Source organism: Anomaloglossus baeobatrachus, chromosome 9, assembly GCF_048569485.1.
Source record: "Anomaloglossus baeobatrachus isolate aAnoBae1 chromosome 9, aAnoBae1.hap1, whole genome shotgun sequence".
Classification (NCBI taxonomy): Eukaryota; Metazoa; Chordata; class Amphibia; order Anura; family Aromobatidae; genus Anomaloglossus; species Anomaloglossus baeobatrachus.
This window is the reverse complement of record NC_134361.1, coordinates 33309371-33325847: the sequence shown is the minus strand read 5'-3', so window position 1 is coordinate 33325847 and position 16477 is coordinate 33309371. Positions and strand designations below refer to the sequence as shown.

The 16477-nt window shown below is 53.9% G+C and overlaps 2 protein-coding genes across 4 annotated transcripts in view; both read left to right on the top strand.

The window, feature by feature from the left end:
* Positions 1–5691, top strand: part of ACP7 (acid phosphatase 7, tartrate resistant (putative)) — a 32941-nt gene extending 27250 nt beyond the window's left edge. For all 3 annotated transcript variants that reach the window (XM_075323490.1, XM_075323489.1, XM_075323491.1), the window contains exons 12-14: positions 1086–1157; positions 3085–3222; positions 4823–5691. In XM_075323490.1, the coding sequence (XP_075179605.1) occupies positions 1086–1157; positions 3085–3222; positions 4823–4870 (258 nt within the window). In that variant the 3' untranslated portion in view covers positions 4871–5691. The remainder of the gene's footprint in view (positions 1–1085; positions 1158–3084; positions 3223–4822) is intronic.
* A 3914-nt stretch (positions 5692–9605) lies between these two features.
* The window catches only part of PAK4 (p21 (RAC1) activated kinase 4), a 50564-nt gene continuing 43692 nt past the window's right edge, over positions 9606–16477 (top strand). Inside the window, exon 1 of the mRNA XM_075323488.1 lies at positions 9606–9638. The gene's annotated coding sequence lies outside the window, so the exon portion shown is untranslated. The remainder of the gene's footprint in view (positions 9639–16477) is intronic.

Below are 16477 nucleotides of genomic sequence, written 5' to 3'. Positions count from 1 at the left end.
ATCACAGTAAATTCAGGCAGGTAGGATACTATGACATCACAGTAAATTCAGGCAGGTAGGATACTATGACATCACAGTAAATTCAGGCAGGTAGGATACTATGACATCACAGTAAATTCAGGCAGGTAGGATACTATGACATCACAGTAAATTTCAGGCAGGTAGGATACTATGACATCACAGTTGGTTTCAGGCAGGTAGGATACTATGACATCACAGTTGGTTTCAGGCAGGTAGGATACTATGACATCATAGTAAATTCAGGCAGGTAGGATACTATGACATCATAGTAAATTCAGGCAGGTAGGATACTATGACATCATAGTAAATTCAGGCAGGTAGGATACTATGACATCATAGTAAATTCAGGCAGGTAGGATACTATGACATCACAGTAAATTCAGGCAGGTAGGATACTATGACATCACAGTAAATTCAGGCAGGTAGGATACTATGACATCACAGCTGGTTTCAGGCAGGTAGGATACTATGACATCATGGTAGGCTTCAGGCAGTTACGCTACTATGACATCACAGCTGGTTTCAAGCAGGAAGGATAGAATGACATCACAGTATGTTTCAGGTATGTAAGCTGCAATGACATCACGGTGAGTTTCAGACAAATTATCTGGTATGACATCACAGTAGGTTTCCATTAGTTGGCCGTTATGACATCACACATGAGTTTGTCAGTCAGTTAGCTGTGACATCACAGTAGATATCAGACTGGTAATCTATTAAAACACCCCAAGAGGCTGCATTCTGCCAACATTTATGATGTCAGAAGTGGATTTCGCTCAGGTAGGACACTATGACATCACCAGTGGGTTTCTCCAGTAAATTGCTGTGACATCACCAAGTAGCAGACATAACATACGTACCATGAGACAGTCTGATCTGCCTCAGGGGCTCCTATATTTGGCGTCTACCCTCACGGGTTTGATCCTCTATACTCTCCGTAGTACCACCTTTACCGGTTTAGTAATGACTGCAGAGCTGACCCCCCGGAGACCCCATCAGACAGTGATGAGTATGAGGATCGGCGCTATGCAAAGATTTCCTATTCAGACCGCTGTTCATTGCAGGTTTATAATGGATCCCTCCAGGCTCCTTATACAAATCCCAGGGCTCCGGTGCACATAACCACGGGATCTGCGGTGAGTTATATGTCCTTGTTATAGTTCACAGAGATCTAGTTGTAACTTAGAGTCATTCTAAGGTTCACAGAGTTTTAAACATGTTTTCTGGGACTTCATTATTGATAACGTATCATCAATATCATATCTATGGGGGTCCGACTACTGCCCCCCCCACCGATCAGCTGATCGAAGAGACTGTGGTGCATTGGAAATGGAACAGCGCCGTACACGGTGTAGTGGCTGTGATTGGTACTGCAAGTTCTCTCCAATACAAGTGAATAGGATGGGGCTTGCAGTACCATTTATGGCCACTACACAATGTATGGCGCGCTTACACTTCTGCACATCAGCTGATTGGTGGAGGCAGGAGTCGGACCCTCACCGATCTGATATTGATGACTTATCCTAAGTGATAACACCTTCAATCTGCAGTATGTAATCATTTGTCATTGACAGGGTGTTGGTGTGTGAATCCTGCTTCATACAGGGCAGGTGTCAGCTGTGTTATACAGCCAGCACCTGACTCTAACAGCAGCAATTGGAGCTGTGTAACCCCTTTAATGCCGCTGCCGCTTTCTGACAGTGGCATTTAAGTTGCTCAATTCTGGTGGGGTGGTCTTATATGTTGGTGTACACAGTATTCTGCCCCTAGTGGTGGCTATAAACATGCCCAGTTTTGATAATTTAAAGGGAATCTGTCAGCAGGTTTTTGCTGCCTAGGCTGAGAGTAGCATAATTGGTTTGCCAGAGCATACAAATGCTCAGCGTCCAGGTGACCATGGGGATGGTATGGAAGGAAGGCCCTGGTGATAGGGAGAGAGGACACCTGCAATTCAGCTGAGTCTCTACCCTAAGCTCCCTAGCATCCCTATACGGGTTTTATCGCAGTCATGTGCCTAAGCACTCGCTTGCCCTGAACTCACCCTGGCTAGTGAGAAGGCCGGCGAGAACACTAGTCTCATCACTGCAATAATACAAAACAACATGAAGGAGACAACACTGAGGGGAAAAGAGACATTAAAAAAACACTTCAAGTTTTTTTAATGCAGGAAAACACAGCAGCTGCAATAGTCATGACTCCTCATCTTCTCCAAGAGACAGGCTCCTTACAGAACGATCAGCATAAGAATGAGATTCTATAGCCGGCATCAGATGGTAAGACACGTGACTCTTTATAGCGAAGGGGAGTGGTCACAAAAGAGCTGCACCAGAGATTAAGGCTACAAAGGACAGCCAGATAGGAAAGAGTCGTTAACCCCTTCAGTACTAAAACAAAATAGATACATTAAATTACCAGTTGTAAACCTGCGAACATTAAGGTGAACCTTCTCACCCGAGGTCTCCCCAGAGCAAGATACACTCATGACAATAATGTAGGGACAGATACCCTGATTCCTCTAATGTGTCACATACTGGGTTGCTTAGTCTAGTTTCAATGAAGTCACAATAGGAGATTATCACTAGAGGACAAAGTGTCTTGTGCCATGTAGTCTCCTGTTCTGTGCAACTCCTCCATTGATGCACAGTGTACACAGAAAGCTGCCAATCAGTGATGTGGGCGTGGTTACACAGAGCTCCGCCTTCAGAGGACTGTTACATCTGTTGCAGAAAAGAACAGTGATCATATCAAAACTGCAGCAAGCAGCCCAGTAAATGACACATCACTGGAATCAGGGTCTCTGTCCCTACATTATGCTGCTGTCAGATTACATAGCAAAACCTGGTGACAGATTCCTTTAAGTCTATGGTTTACGGGAAGCAGCAGATTTGGTGTCGTGTATCAGTAAAACAAAGCTCCAGATACTATAAAGATAAACTATTAAATTGGAAAGTACAGACTTTTGGATTTCACAATGATCTGCTGTGATTGTTGGATATTCAGTTAAGTGAAATTTCTAAATTTATTGATAAATTTATATTAAATTTTTCTTTTTTGGGGGGTCAGGGATGTAGGGAGCAGCTGGATCCTTTTTTTCCTCTGCATCGCGAATGGAGTGCGGTAAGGATAGAAGATTACGGCTATACGCGGATCCACATAGCCAACAAGACTCACATACACATCCAGCAGGTGTCCGATGACCGGGTGAGTGCGTGTTACATGGTGTGTATATATATATATATATATATAGAGCACGTGGGTTTAGCACGGGTGCTGTCTTATGACTGACATACTGAGGGTTCGGAGGGTCACACGTCCATAGAGTCGTTTGTAGGACACTTTATTTTCCATAGTTCTTCTGCTAGTGCTAAATATAGGGTCAGTCCATCCTCTGTGAGCCAAAGCTGCAGGGCGCTGTCTCCTCATCAGTGCAGGGAACTATCAGCCAGAAATCTAGTGCAGCTCACAGAGGATTGTCTATATCAGAGGAAAATGTGGTGCGACTCCCGTACAAACAAAGCTCTGATAACTATGACGTGCCGCACCCGGTGTAAGCATCGCGTGACCAAGAGTGATCTCGTCCTCTGAAAATTGTCTATTGTTTAAATGAGCTGGCTATGGAAAATACTTTTTTAGAGCTGGGTTTGTCACAGAGTCCAGGCAGAACTGGCCATGAAAGTAGCAGTGATACCCCAAATAATACAACATATAACAAATGGAGAAAAAGACATGGATCGCACATCCCAAAAATACATTGATCTAACAGCCGCTAGGCAAAAATTTTGTTACCATTCTGATCAGACTGTATTAAGCCCACTGCCACGTCACGGCGAACCTCTAGAGTGGGTCCCTATCCTAAGCCTTTGTGGTGCGGCACTGTGCACCAACCACTGCTGCAGCGACAAAGCACCAGCAGGGCAGGCGACCCGGTGCCTCACAGCACCCATGCTGCAAGGCAAAGCCCCTAAGGCTCCAGGCCGCACTGCCCCACTGTCACGACACCACCACAACAGCGGCCACCGCACAGCACCAACACACAGTGAGAGGAGCTGCGCACTCACCTCCCACTGGGTCCCATAAGTGAACTGGGAGCAAAAAAGGCTGACCCCCCTTGCAGTCTCCTGCTAATTAAAAACACCTGTGCCAAATGGGGGGAGTGCAGATCCAAGCAAAAAAACGAGGGGGATAGTACATATTAATATAACAAGAGCTGGGTTTGTCACAGAGTCCAGGCAGAACTGGCCATGAAAGTAGCAGTGATACCCCAAATAATACAGTAGAGCTGGGTTTGTCAAAGAGTCCAGGCAGAACTGGCCATGAATGCAGCAGTGATATCTCCAGCGATACAGTAGAGCTGGGTTTGTCACAGAGTTCGGGCAGAACTGGCCATGAATATATCAAAGATATCCACAGCAAAATAGTAAAGCTGGATTTGTCACAGAGTCCAGGCAGAACTGGCCATAAAAGTGGCAGTGATACCTCAAATAATACAGTAGAGCTGGGTTTGTCACAGAGTCCGGGCAAAACTGGCCATGAATATATCAAAGATATCCACAGCAAAATTGTAAGGCTGGGTTTGTCACAGAGTTCAGGCAGAACTGGACATTCTCTGGCTTCCTGATATCTGCAAGATCCGTCTCCATAAGGTTTGTATGTAGTTTGCAACCTTGGAAACAAATAGGTGTGCATAAGAGCTGTATACACAAAACGGTAGGAAGCTAAATGTTTGTTTTTTTGTTTGTTTTTTTTTTTCATAAGGAAACACATTATATTATACCTTGTGTTGTGTGTTTTTCTTCCACAGGATGGAGAGATAGTGGATGAGATCTGGCTGGTTAAAGACAAGCGGTGAACCCTGAGGTCTATGTTTTCTGGATGCGAGTGAATTATTGGACTCGGAATCATCTCCAGAATTGTGTCCTTGTGTCTGTGACTCAGGATTAATGTCCCATGTATCTCAGGAATGATCCCTCTGATTCTGCTGATCTCTTAGAATGAATAGGCACTTAAAGGGGAAGTCTCATGATGATGACAACCCTTGTATGGGGCACATATATGTATGTAGAGCGGTCTCTATGAGTCTGAATCATATTGGTGGACTGGAGCCGTGCTTGTGTTATATGTATGGATGCCGTTTACCATAGACTGTAGGTGTCAGGGGCGCGATGTGGCGTCATCCGTTATACTATAGTGCACAAACAACGGACGCATCCCGTCTGAGATGAAGGTCAATGCCCGGATTTATGTTCTATGATTTCTGACCGCACCTCTCAGCTTTATCCTGATGATTTCTTCATGTCACCATCTTCACTCCATCTCGGACTGGACAGAACTAAAAGAGCCTCATGAAACCGGAGAGGAACCCGCCCCGGACTGGGGGTCTCATACATACAATGCAGCCTAGGAACAACTAATTATACCCAAAAGACAAAACATAGCCCTTTTTTTTCTCTTAACGAGGCCAATAGTAAATGGAACCTCCAGATTGGTGTGGAAATGTCAATATTAACTGATTTCAACCAAACATTGATTTATTTTTAATATTTACAAATATGACATTCCCTCCATTGTTCTTTCTATTCCATCTTAAAGGGAATGTGTCATCAGAAAATTACAGTGTTTACATCAGATTGTTATGTTAAATGTATTCAAGGTGTTACATTTCTGATAATGGAAAGAAATAGTAGAAATCGGGTTTCTGAAGCCGCGCCAAAGATCACCACCAGGACATCAGATTTATGTGACTTTATTACAGCATCGGTCTACGCGTTTCGTGAGCGCTGCTCACTTCCTCAGGACCATATGAAAGACACCATCAATCAGGTGTCTTTCATATGGTCCTGAGGAAGTGAGCAGCGCTCACGAAACGCGTAGACCGATGCTGTAATAAAGTCACATAAATCTGATGTCCTGGTGGTGATCTTTGGCGCGGCTTCAGAAACCCGATTTCTACTATTTCTTTCTGTTATCAGCCCTTGGGTTGCCGCGGCCAGGATCCATTGATACATGCGAACATAGTAGTTGTGACTTTCACAACTACATATGGTGAGTAGTTTTTCTCCCCTCCATACCCTGTGTCTATAAGGGTAAGACCCTATTGCGCTCTTTGTCCACAGCTCCTGTTTTGTATTTCTGATAATGGATCATAAAATGAATCTTGCTCCAATTTCAATCTTGCAATTTTCCTACTGACCACAAGGAGCAATATTAGACTCCTATTTCCTGTTTTTAACATGGATATTAGCAGCAGTCGACTGACTCAGGCAAGCCCCACATGTATGCAAGGTTTATATTAGCATCCCAATCTGTACAGAAGGAGGAGGAGGTGAGCTGTGACATCACCTATTGTGAATGGTTGATCCTGTGTCATCTACAGTATATAGAGGTGTTATCAGTCATTGTACAGGAGGAGGAGGAGGTGAGCTGTGACATTACCTATTGTGAATGGTTGATCCTGTGTCATCTACTGTATATAGAGGCGTTATCAGTCATTGTACATTAGGAGGAGGTGAGCTGTGACATTACCTATTGTGAATGGTATATCCGGTGTTATCTACTGTATATAGAAGTGTTATTATTCATTGTACAGGAGGGGGAGGTGAGCTGTGATATCATCTATTGTGAATGGAGGAACCTGTGTTATCTACTATATATAGAGGTGTCATCAGTCATTGTACAGGAGCAGTATGGGGAGATAAGGTATGCACACCAGTGACTATGTTAGGCTATGTGTCCACGGTAGAATGTACCTGCGGATTTTTCTGCCTGAAAATCTGCGACTTTCGCGGCAAATCCGCACCCGCGGATTTGCCGCGGATTTACCGCGGATTTTGATGCGGATTTTTTTTTTCCCCATTCAAAACCAAAAATCCGCACCAAATCTGCACCAAACAATTGACATGCTGCAGATTTTTCCGGATCAAAATCCGCGGCAAATCCGCAGCGGAAAAATCCGCAGCATGGACACAGCATTTCCAAAATGCCATTGAAATGGCTTGGAAGTGCCGCTGCTGCAGATTTTTGGCAAATCCGCGGCAAATCCACGGCAAAATCCGCGGTAAATCTGCAGCGTGGGCACATAGCCTAAGGGGAATACATGAAATAGCAGAAACTGCTGTGTGAATACTGACTTGAAAAATCCAATAGCTATATGCAAGAGTGAAAATGTGAAAAATGGAATCTGCATTACTGCCATGAACATATGAATCAAGAGAAATTCTTGATTCATATGTTCATGGCAGAATGCAGATTCCATTTTTCACATTTTCACTCTTACATATAGCTATTGGATTTTTCATGTCAGTATTCACACAGCAGTTTCTGCTATTTCATGTATTCCCCTTACATAGTCACTGGTGTGCATACCTTATCTCCCCATTGTACAGGAGCAGGGCCGCCTCCAGGTTTTTATGGACCCTGGGCAAAAGAGTCTCAGTGGGCCTCATCCACACATAGACATGCACAGATACATACACATACAGACATACGTACACATACATATTTAAAGGGAAATTCACAAGAACACATAAATAGACATAAATCTATACACAGTCATATACACTGACATACATAGATACACATCATACATGCACACACACATTATTTTTATATATTTATACTGTACATATATTTCTAATATTGGGAAGCCGGCAACAGCCTCATTCACCTCCCGGCTTGTCTAACAGACATGGCCGCACATAGAGCACACTAACACTGCTGTATATACATCACAAGAGAGGCTGGGGACATACACATTACTGGGGGGAATACATATTACTGAGGAAAGGGGTATACAGCAATGGGGGGCATACAGCTCTAGAGGAGGACAGTGACTCTGAGGTGGGGGGATAAACAGCTCTAAGGTGGGGGGGGTGACATGCAGCTCTGGGGGTATACAGCTCTGGGGTGGGGGGGGCACATACAGCTCTGAGGGGGTATACAGCACCTGGGTGGAGGGGACATACAACTCTGGGGGTATAGTAGTATGCAGCCCCCATATTCCTCCATATAGTGTTATGAAGCCCCCATATGGCACTATGCAGCCCCCATATAGCACAATGCAGACCCATATAGCATTAGGCACCTTCATGTAGTATACAGCCCGCATATAGCACAATGCAGACCCAGATAGCATTACGCATCCTCATGTAGTATACAGCCCCTATATAGCACAATGCAGACCCAGATAGCAATAGGCACCCTCATGTAGTATACAGCTTGTATATAGCACAGCTGTATACAGCACAGTGCAGAGCCAGAGAGCAGTAGGCACCCTCATGTAGTATACAGCTTGTATGTAGCACAGCTGTATACAGCACAGTGCAGAGCCAGATAGCAGTAGGCACCCTCATGTAGTATACAGCTTGTTTATAGCACAGCTGTATATAGCACAGCTGTAGAGCCAGATAGCAGTAGGCACCCTCATGTAGTATACAGCCTGTATATAGCACAGCTGTATACAGCACAGTGCAGAGCCAGATAGCAGTAGGCACCCTCATGTAGTATACAGCTTGTTTATAGCACAGCTGTATATAGCACAGCTGTAGAGCCAGATAGCAGTAGGCACCCTCATGTAGTATACAGCCTGTATATAGCACAGCTGTATACAGCACAGTGCAGTGCCAGAGAGAAGTAGGCACCCTCATGTAGTATACAGTGATTGTACATACTCACTTCTCCTTGTTACCCCGCTGCTCCGGTCTCCTCGGTTCGTCCATTGCTGTTCTCGCTCTGACCTCTCAGCAGGTGCGCAGTGATGACGTCACCGCGCTCCGCTGCAGAGCTGTCAGTTACAGCGGGGAGAATGATAAGAGAGGGAACGTGCCGCTCCATCTCATCATTGCTCTCAATTGTACCGGCAACTGCGATGCCAATACAATTGAAAGCGTGATCTTTGGCGGGGGGAGGGGGGCGGTGACAGCGCGGGCACCGGACCCCCCTGAGTAGCGGTGCGCCACTCCTGCCACCGCGAGTGGGCCCAGGCCCCCCCCCCCCTACTGCATAAATATGCAACCTAAGAAAAATAAATAAAAAAAAAGTTTGTTCTTGGGCATAAATGCCAAAATGGTAAACTATATATTTGTACACACACACACACACACGTCTACAGATCGTATAGCTCTATAGTTAGGAAATTACATAAAAGCTAAAGCTCTTGGAAGAATAGAAGAACACAATGGAGAGCAAAGAGCGGTCCAGTGTGACTGTGACCCCGGGGGCCCTCAGGAGCTTGTGCTGCCCCCGCGTAGGGCGCAGGCTCCGCCATCATGGCCGCGGCGCTGCAGACACCGCCCTAGTCACGGCTCATCCCCTACTGCCGAAAGCCGCTAAACAAACGTGCGAGATATGAATCCTCTCCGCCAATCAGCAGCCTCCATCCACATGACTGACATTGGCCTAGTTCACCCAATCAAAGAGCAGTAATCTGCAGAGTGACAGATTTCCCCCCCAATGAGGACGCGCTTCCTCATCCAGCAGGCGGGGCCGTTGACGGCGTACGGCGTTGCTGGGCAGCAGGCGCTGAGGAGCTAGTAGTCCCCGGATGTTGAAGCTCGTAGGACAACATGGCGCCCGGGGCCGCAGGACAGAGGACAGTAAGACGAGGAGAGCCTGGGCTCCAGGTAAGGGCAGTGTGACGGCGGCGGGAGGTCCGGTAGAATCTGCTTGGTCGGGGCACTTTGCAGTATCTGCTGGTGCAGGCTTTGCTATGTATGTACTGACTTGTGTAGTTTGTGTGACGTACGACAGTAATCGCCCGATATGATTTTAGCGTACCTGCTGTTAATGAGACAGGTGCGGAGCGCTACAGGGCGTCGTGACAGTGGGGGAACGGAAACTGCCCCTTATCAAGCGGCTGAGATCTACTCCTACAGGCGGGACCCAACTCTGCACACAGCAGCATACAGGACATCGGCTATTCAAGGGCCCGGCTCCAGGGCTCCGCGGGGGGAACAGGGACCCGGCTCCGCGGGGGGTCCAGGCGTCAGGCTCCGCGGGGGTCCAGCTCAGGCTCCGCGGGGGGGGGTCCAGGCGTCAGGGCTCGCGCGGGGGGGGGGTCCAGGCGTCAGGGCTTCCGCGGGGGGGGGGGGTCCGGGCGTCAGGGCTCCGCGGGGGGGGGGGGTCCGGGCGTCAGGGCTCCGCGGTGGGGGGGGGTCCGGGGCGTCAGAGGGCTCCGCGGGGGGGGGGGGGTCCGGGCGTCAGGGCTCCGCGGGGGGGGGGGGGTCCGGGCGTCAGGGCCTCCGCGGGGGGGGGGGGGGGGGGTCCGGGCCGTCAGGGCTCCGCGGGGGGGGGGGGGTCCGGGCGTCAGGGCTCCGCGGGGGGGGGGGGGGTCCCGGGCGTCAGGGCTCCGCGGGGGGGGGGGGTCCCGGGCGTCAGGGCTCCGCGGGGGGGGGGGGGGGGTCCGGGCGTCAGGGCTCCGCGGTGGGGGGGGGGGGTCCGGGCGTCAGGGCTCCGCGGGGGGGGCGGGGGGGTCCGGGCCGTCAGGGCTCCGCGGGGGGGGGGGGGGGGGTCCCGGGCGTCAGGGCTCCGCGGGGGGGGGGTCCGGGCGTCAGGGCTCCGCGGGGGGGGGGTCCGGGCGTCAGGGCTCCGCGGGGGGGGGGTTCCGGGCGTCAGGGCTCCACGGGGGGGGTTCCGGGCGTCAGGGCTCCACGGGGGGGGGTTCCGGGCGTCAGGGCTCCACGGGGGGGGGGGGGGGGTTCCGGGCGTCAGGGCTCCGCGGGGGGGGGGTCCCGGGCGTCAGGGCTCCGCGGGGGGGGGGTCCGGGCGTCAGGGCTCCGCGGGGGGGGGTTCCGGGCGTCAGGGCTCCACGGGGGGGGGTTCCGGGGCGTCAGGGCTCCACGGGGGGGGTTCCGGGCGTCAGGGGCTCCCACGGGGGGGGGGGGGGGGTTCCGGGGCGTCAGGGCTCCGCGGAGGGGGGGGTCCGGGCGTCAGGGCTCCGCGGGGGGGGTCCGGGCGTCAGGGCTCCGCGGGGGGGTTCCGGGCGTCAGGGCTCCACGGGGGGGGGGGGGGTTCCGGGCGTCAGGGCTCCACGGGGGGGGGGGGGGGGGTTTCCGGGTGTCAGGGCTCCGCGGGGGGGGGGTCCCGGCGTCAGGGATCCGCGGGGGGGGGGGGGGTCCCGGCTCCAGGGCTCCGCGGGGGGGGGGTCCCGGCTCCAGGGCTCCGCGGGGCTGACAGGCACCCGTCTCCAGGGCTACGCAGGGGGGGATGGCGGTGGGGGTTCCAGCTCAAGGCTGCTTGGGGGCGGCAGGGACCCGACTCTAGGGCTACACAGGGACAGCAGCGGGATCCCGGCTCCAGGGCTACGCGGGGGCGCTGGTGGGGGGGGGTCCCTGCTCGAGGGCGCTGGTGGGGGGGGGTCCCCTGCTCGAGGGCTGCGCGGGGGGCGCTGGTGGGGGGGGGTCCCCTGCTCGAGGGCTCTGTTGGGGGGGGTTCCCCTGCTCGAGGGCTCTGTTGGGGGGGGGGTTCCCTGCTCGAGGGCTCTGTTGGGGGGGGGTCCCCTGCTCGAGGGCTCTGTTGGGGGGGGGGGTCCCCTGCTCGAGGGCTCTGTTGGGGGGGGGGTCCCCTGCTCGAGGGCTCTGTTGGGGGGGGGTCCCCTGCTCGAGGGCTCTGTTGGGGGGGGGGTCCCCTGCTCGAGGGCTCTGTTGGGGGGGGGGTCCCCTGCTCGAGGGCTCTGTTGGGGGGGGGGTCCCCTGCTCGAGGGCTCTGTTGGGGGGGGGGTCCCCTGCTCGAGGGCTCTGTTGGGGGGGGGGGTCCCCCTGCTCGAGGGCTCTGTTGGGGGGGGGGTCCCCTGCTCGAGGGCTCTGTTGGGGGGGGGGTCCCCTGCTCGAGGGCTCTGTTGGGGGGGGGGTCCCCTGCTCGAGGGCTCTGTTGGGGGGGGGTCCCCTGCTCGAGGGCTCTGTTGGGGGGGGTCCCCTGCTCGAGGGCTCTGTTGGGGGGGGGTCCCCTGCTCGAGGGCTCTGTTGGGGGGGGGGGGTCCCCTGCTCGAGGGCTCTGTTGGGGGGGGGTCCCCTGCTCGAGGGCTCTGTTGGGGGGGGGTCCCCTGCTCGAGGGCTCTGTTGGGGGGGGGTCCCCTGCTCGAGGGCTGCGCCGGGGGTGCTGGTGGGGGTCCCTGCTCCAGGGCTGCGCGGGGGACGACGGCGAGGGTCCCTGCTCCAGGGCTCCGCGGGGGCGACGTCAGGAACAACTTTCTGAACATTTTTTTCCCCCCACTTTGGGGGCGGAAGAGGGAGAGGGACCTGAAGTGCTTTGTTTTCTAGTGGCGTCACACACGGGGTTACACTGTGTTTTATTAGTGCTGTCACTTTTACAACATAACAAATCTGCAGCTGTTTTTCTTCAATAACATGAAACAGGAGGGGACAAGGTTTTCTTTCTGGACTTGGCTTTTGTACAATCACTATGATATTGTCATATTGTGGTGTATTATGGCAGACACGGCTGACACGAGGGCCTGCAGCGCGCTCCAGGATGGGGCCATATTCGCAGTCTGCACGCGCTCGCTCCAGATTCTGCTCTGGGCTTTTGCTGTTTTTGGTGCCGATTTCCACATCTATAGATATCAGTAGGAGTGTGACTTGTGGGAAATCGTGTGACAAATGTGCAGGAGTGGATGGTCTGTCCTCACTGAAATGAATGGCAGATCCGGAGTAGGTGGAGGTCTCCGCGGCCGGACCCCACTGATCAGACTCTTGTGATCGCGGTCACTCTGCTGTCAGTTCTATATTTATATTAGATTTTTCTGTGCTCTCTTGTCTCGCTGTGATGGGGGTCTGGAGCTGTCAGCTCTTTGTGACCAATGAGGGGTCTGTCCTCTATCAGTGTGGATTGTGGAGTGTCTGTCCTCAGAGCTGGGACCCTTGTCACAATTGACACTTGCGGGTGTGACATTGCTGTGCAGGATAAATCCCAGACACCAGTAGACGGGGCCTGAAGATTGCACCGACCTAACTTCTCTTATTAGCCACCACATTCACAGCCCACGAAGTTATCAGCCATCTCATGTTAATGTTGGGATTAAATCTTTATAATATTACAGCATTGCATTATGGGGAGTCCCAATACATGATAGCTTTACATTTTTGGAACAATTAACTATACCTTCAAGACTTTGTACTCTAAAGACCCCCCTCAACTCCTGGGAACGCCCCCCCCTCCTCTGACTTTTGGGGATCTGGAGGCCCCTCCCCCCTCTCCTCTGACTTTTGGGGATCTGGAGGCCCCTTCCCCCTCTCTGACTTTTGGGGATCTTGAGCCCCCCCCCATCTCTGACTTTTGGGGATCTGGAGCCCCCCCCTTCTCTAACTTTTGGGGATCTGGAGCCCCCCCCTTCTCTGACTTTTGGGGATCTGGAGCCCCTCCCCCCTCCTCTGACTTTTGGGGATCTGGAGGGCCCCCCCTCTCCTCTGACTTTTGGGGATCTGGAGGGCCCCCCCTCTCCTCTGACTTTTGGGGATCTGGAGGGCCCCCCCTCTCCTCTGACTTTTGGGGATCTGGAGGGCCCCCCCTCTCCTCTGACTTTTGGGGATCTGAAGGTCCCGCCCTCCTCCAGTCTCCGACGCTTGAGTCTTCATTTGATGATTCCTACTGGTCTTATTGCTGGGACCAGTGGTCAGAAAAGTGAAGGGGTTTTGATGAATCAGACTTTACACTGCATAAGCCTGCAGTGGTGAAAATAACAGAGCGTTACTCCTCCGCTGCTGCCCCTGGCCTAGTTAGCATGGTTGTAGTCAGAAACTGGGGACAGCAGCCTTTTGTCAACTGCATCGTTATCACCTGTATAGCCCTGTGGGTACATGGGGACATGACTTGGGAAGTTCTCCACGTATTTTCCTCTGACGGCTGGCTCTAGCGGCACAACTATACTGGATTAACACCGGATTCCATCCTGTAGAGTGGTGACATGCGTCCAGGATATATAATCGTGTGATCAGCAGAGCGCTGTCATCTCCATCATTCCCTACAATGCAGGAGTCCGAGCACTGATTCTCCTCTGTCTCCCTATACAGCTGCCCTCTGTACCGGGGATCTGCAGCTCGCCCCTTACCTACCCTCTGTACCGGGGATCTGCAGCTCGCCCCTTACCTGCCCTCTGTACCGGGATCTGCAGCTCGCCGCTTACCTGCCCTCTGTACCGGGGATCTGCAGCTCACCCCTTACCTGCCCTCTGTTGTACCGGGATCTGCAGCTCGCCGCTTACCTGCCCTCTGTACCGGGGATCTGCAGCTCGCCCCTTACCTGCCCTCTGTACCGGGGATCTGCAGCTCGCCCCTTACCTGCCCTCTGTACTGGGGATCTGCAGCTCACCCCTTACCTGCCCTCTGTTGTACCGGGATCTGCAGCTCGCCGCTTACCTGCCCTCTGTACCGGGGATCTGCAGCTCGCCCCTTACCTGCCCTCTGTACCGGGGATCTGCAGCTCGCCCCTTACCTGCCCTCTGTACCGGGGATCTGCAGCTCGCCCCTTACCTGCCCTCTGTACGGGGATCTGCAGCTCGCCCCTTACCTGCCCTCTGTACGGGGATATGCAGCTCGCCCCTTACCTGCCCTCTGTACGGGGATCTGCAGCTCGCCCCTTACCTGCCCTCTGTACCGGGGATCTACAGCTCGCCCCTTACCTGCCCTCTGTACTGGGATCTGCAGCTCGCCCCTTACCTGCCCTCTGTACCGGGGATCTGCAGCTCGCCCCTTACCTGCCCTCTATATACCGGGGACCTGCAGCTCGCCCCTTACCTGCCCTCTATATACTGGGGACCTGCAGCTCGCCCCTTACCTGCCCTCTATATACCGGGGACCTGCAGCTCGCCCCTTACCTGCCCTCTATATACCGGGGACCTGCAGCTCGCCCCTTACCTGCCCTCTGTACCGGGGATCTGCAGCTCGCCCCTTACCTGCCCTCTGTACCGGGAGCTGCAGCTCGCCCCTTACCTGCCCTCTGTTGTACCGGCATCTGCAGCTCGCCCCTTACCTGCCCTCTGTTGTACCGGCATCTGCAGCTCGCCCCTTACCTGCCCTCTGTTGTACCGGCATCTGCAGCTCGCCCCTTACCTGCCCTCTGTTGTACCGGGACCTGCAGCTCGCCCCTTACCTGCCCTCTATATACCGGGGATCTGCAGCTCGCCCCTTACCTGCCCTCTGTACCGGGGATCTGCAGCTCGCCCCTTACCTGCCCTCTGTACCGGGGATCTGCAGCTCGCCCCTTACCTGCCCTCTGTACCGGGAGCTGCAGCTCGCCCCTTACCTGCCCTCTGTACCGGGAGCTGCAGCTCGCCCCTTACCTGCCCTCTGTTGTACCGGCATCTGCAGCTCGCCCCTTACCTGCCCTCTGTTGTACCGGCATCTGCAGCTCGCCCCTTACCTGCCCTCTGTTGTACCGGCATCTGCAGCTCGCCCCTTACCTGCCCTCTGTTGTACCGGCATCTGCAGCTCGCCCCTTACCTGCCCTCTGTTGTACCGGGACCTGCAGCTCGCCCCTTACTTGCCCTCTATATACCGGGGACCTGCAGCTCGCCCCTTACCTGCCCTCTGTACCGGGGATCTGCAGCTCGCCCCTTACCTGCCCTCTATATACCGGGGACCTGCAGCTCGCCCCTTACCTGCCCTCTATATACCGGGGATCTGCAGCTCGCCCCTTACCTGCCCTCTGTACCGGGGATCTGCAGCTCGCCCCTTACCTGCCCTCTGTACCGGGGATCTGCAGCTCGCCCCTTACCTGCCCTCTGTACCGGGAGCTGCAGCTCGCCCCTTACCTGCCCTCTGTTGTACCGGCATCTGCAGCTCGCCCCTTACCTGCCCTCTGTTGTACCGGCATCTGCAGCTCGCCCCTTACCTGCCCTCTGTTGTACCGGCATCTGCAGCTCGCCCCTTACCTGCCCTCTGTTGTACCGGCATCTGCAGCTCGCCCCTTACCTGCCCTCTGTTGTACCGGCATCTGCAGCTCGCCCCTTACCTGCCCTCTGTTGTACCGGCATCTGCAGCTCGCCCCTTACCTGCCCTCTGTTGTACCGGCATCTGCAGCTCGCCCCTTACCTGCCCTCTGTTGTACCGGCATCTGCAGCTCGCCCCTTACCTGCCCTCTGTTGTACCGGCATCTGCAGCTCGCCCCTTACCTGCCCTCTGTTGTACCGGGACCTGCAGCTCGCCCCTTACCTGCCCTCTATATACCGGGGACCTGCAGCTCGCCCCTTACCTGCCCTCTATATACCGGGGACCTGCAGCTCGCCCCTTACCTGCCCTCTGTACCGGCATCTGCAGCTCGCCCCTTACCTGCCCTCTGTACCGGGACCTGCAGCTCGCCCCTTACCTGCCCTCTGCACCGGGGATCTGCAGCTCGCCCCTTACCTGCCCTCTGCACCGGGGATCTGCAGCTCGCCCCTTACCTGCCCTCTATATACCGGGGACCTGCAGCTCGCCCCTTACCTGCCCTCTATATACCGGGGACCTGCAGCTCGCCCCTTACCTGCCCT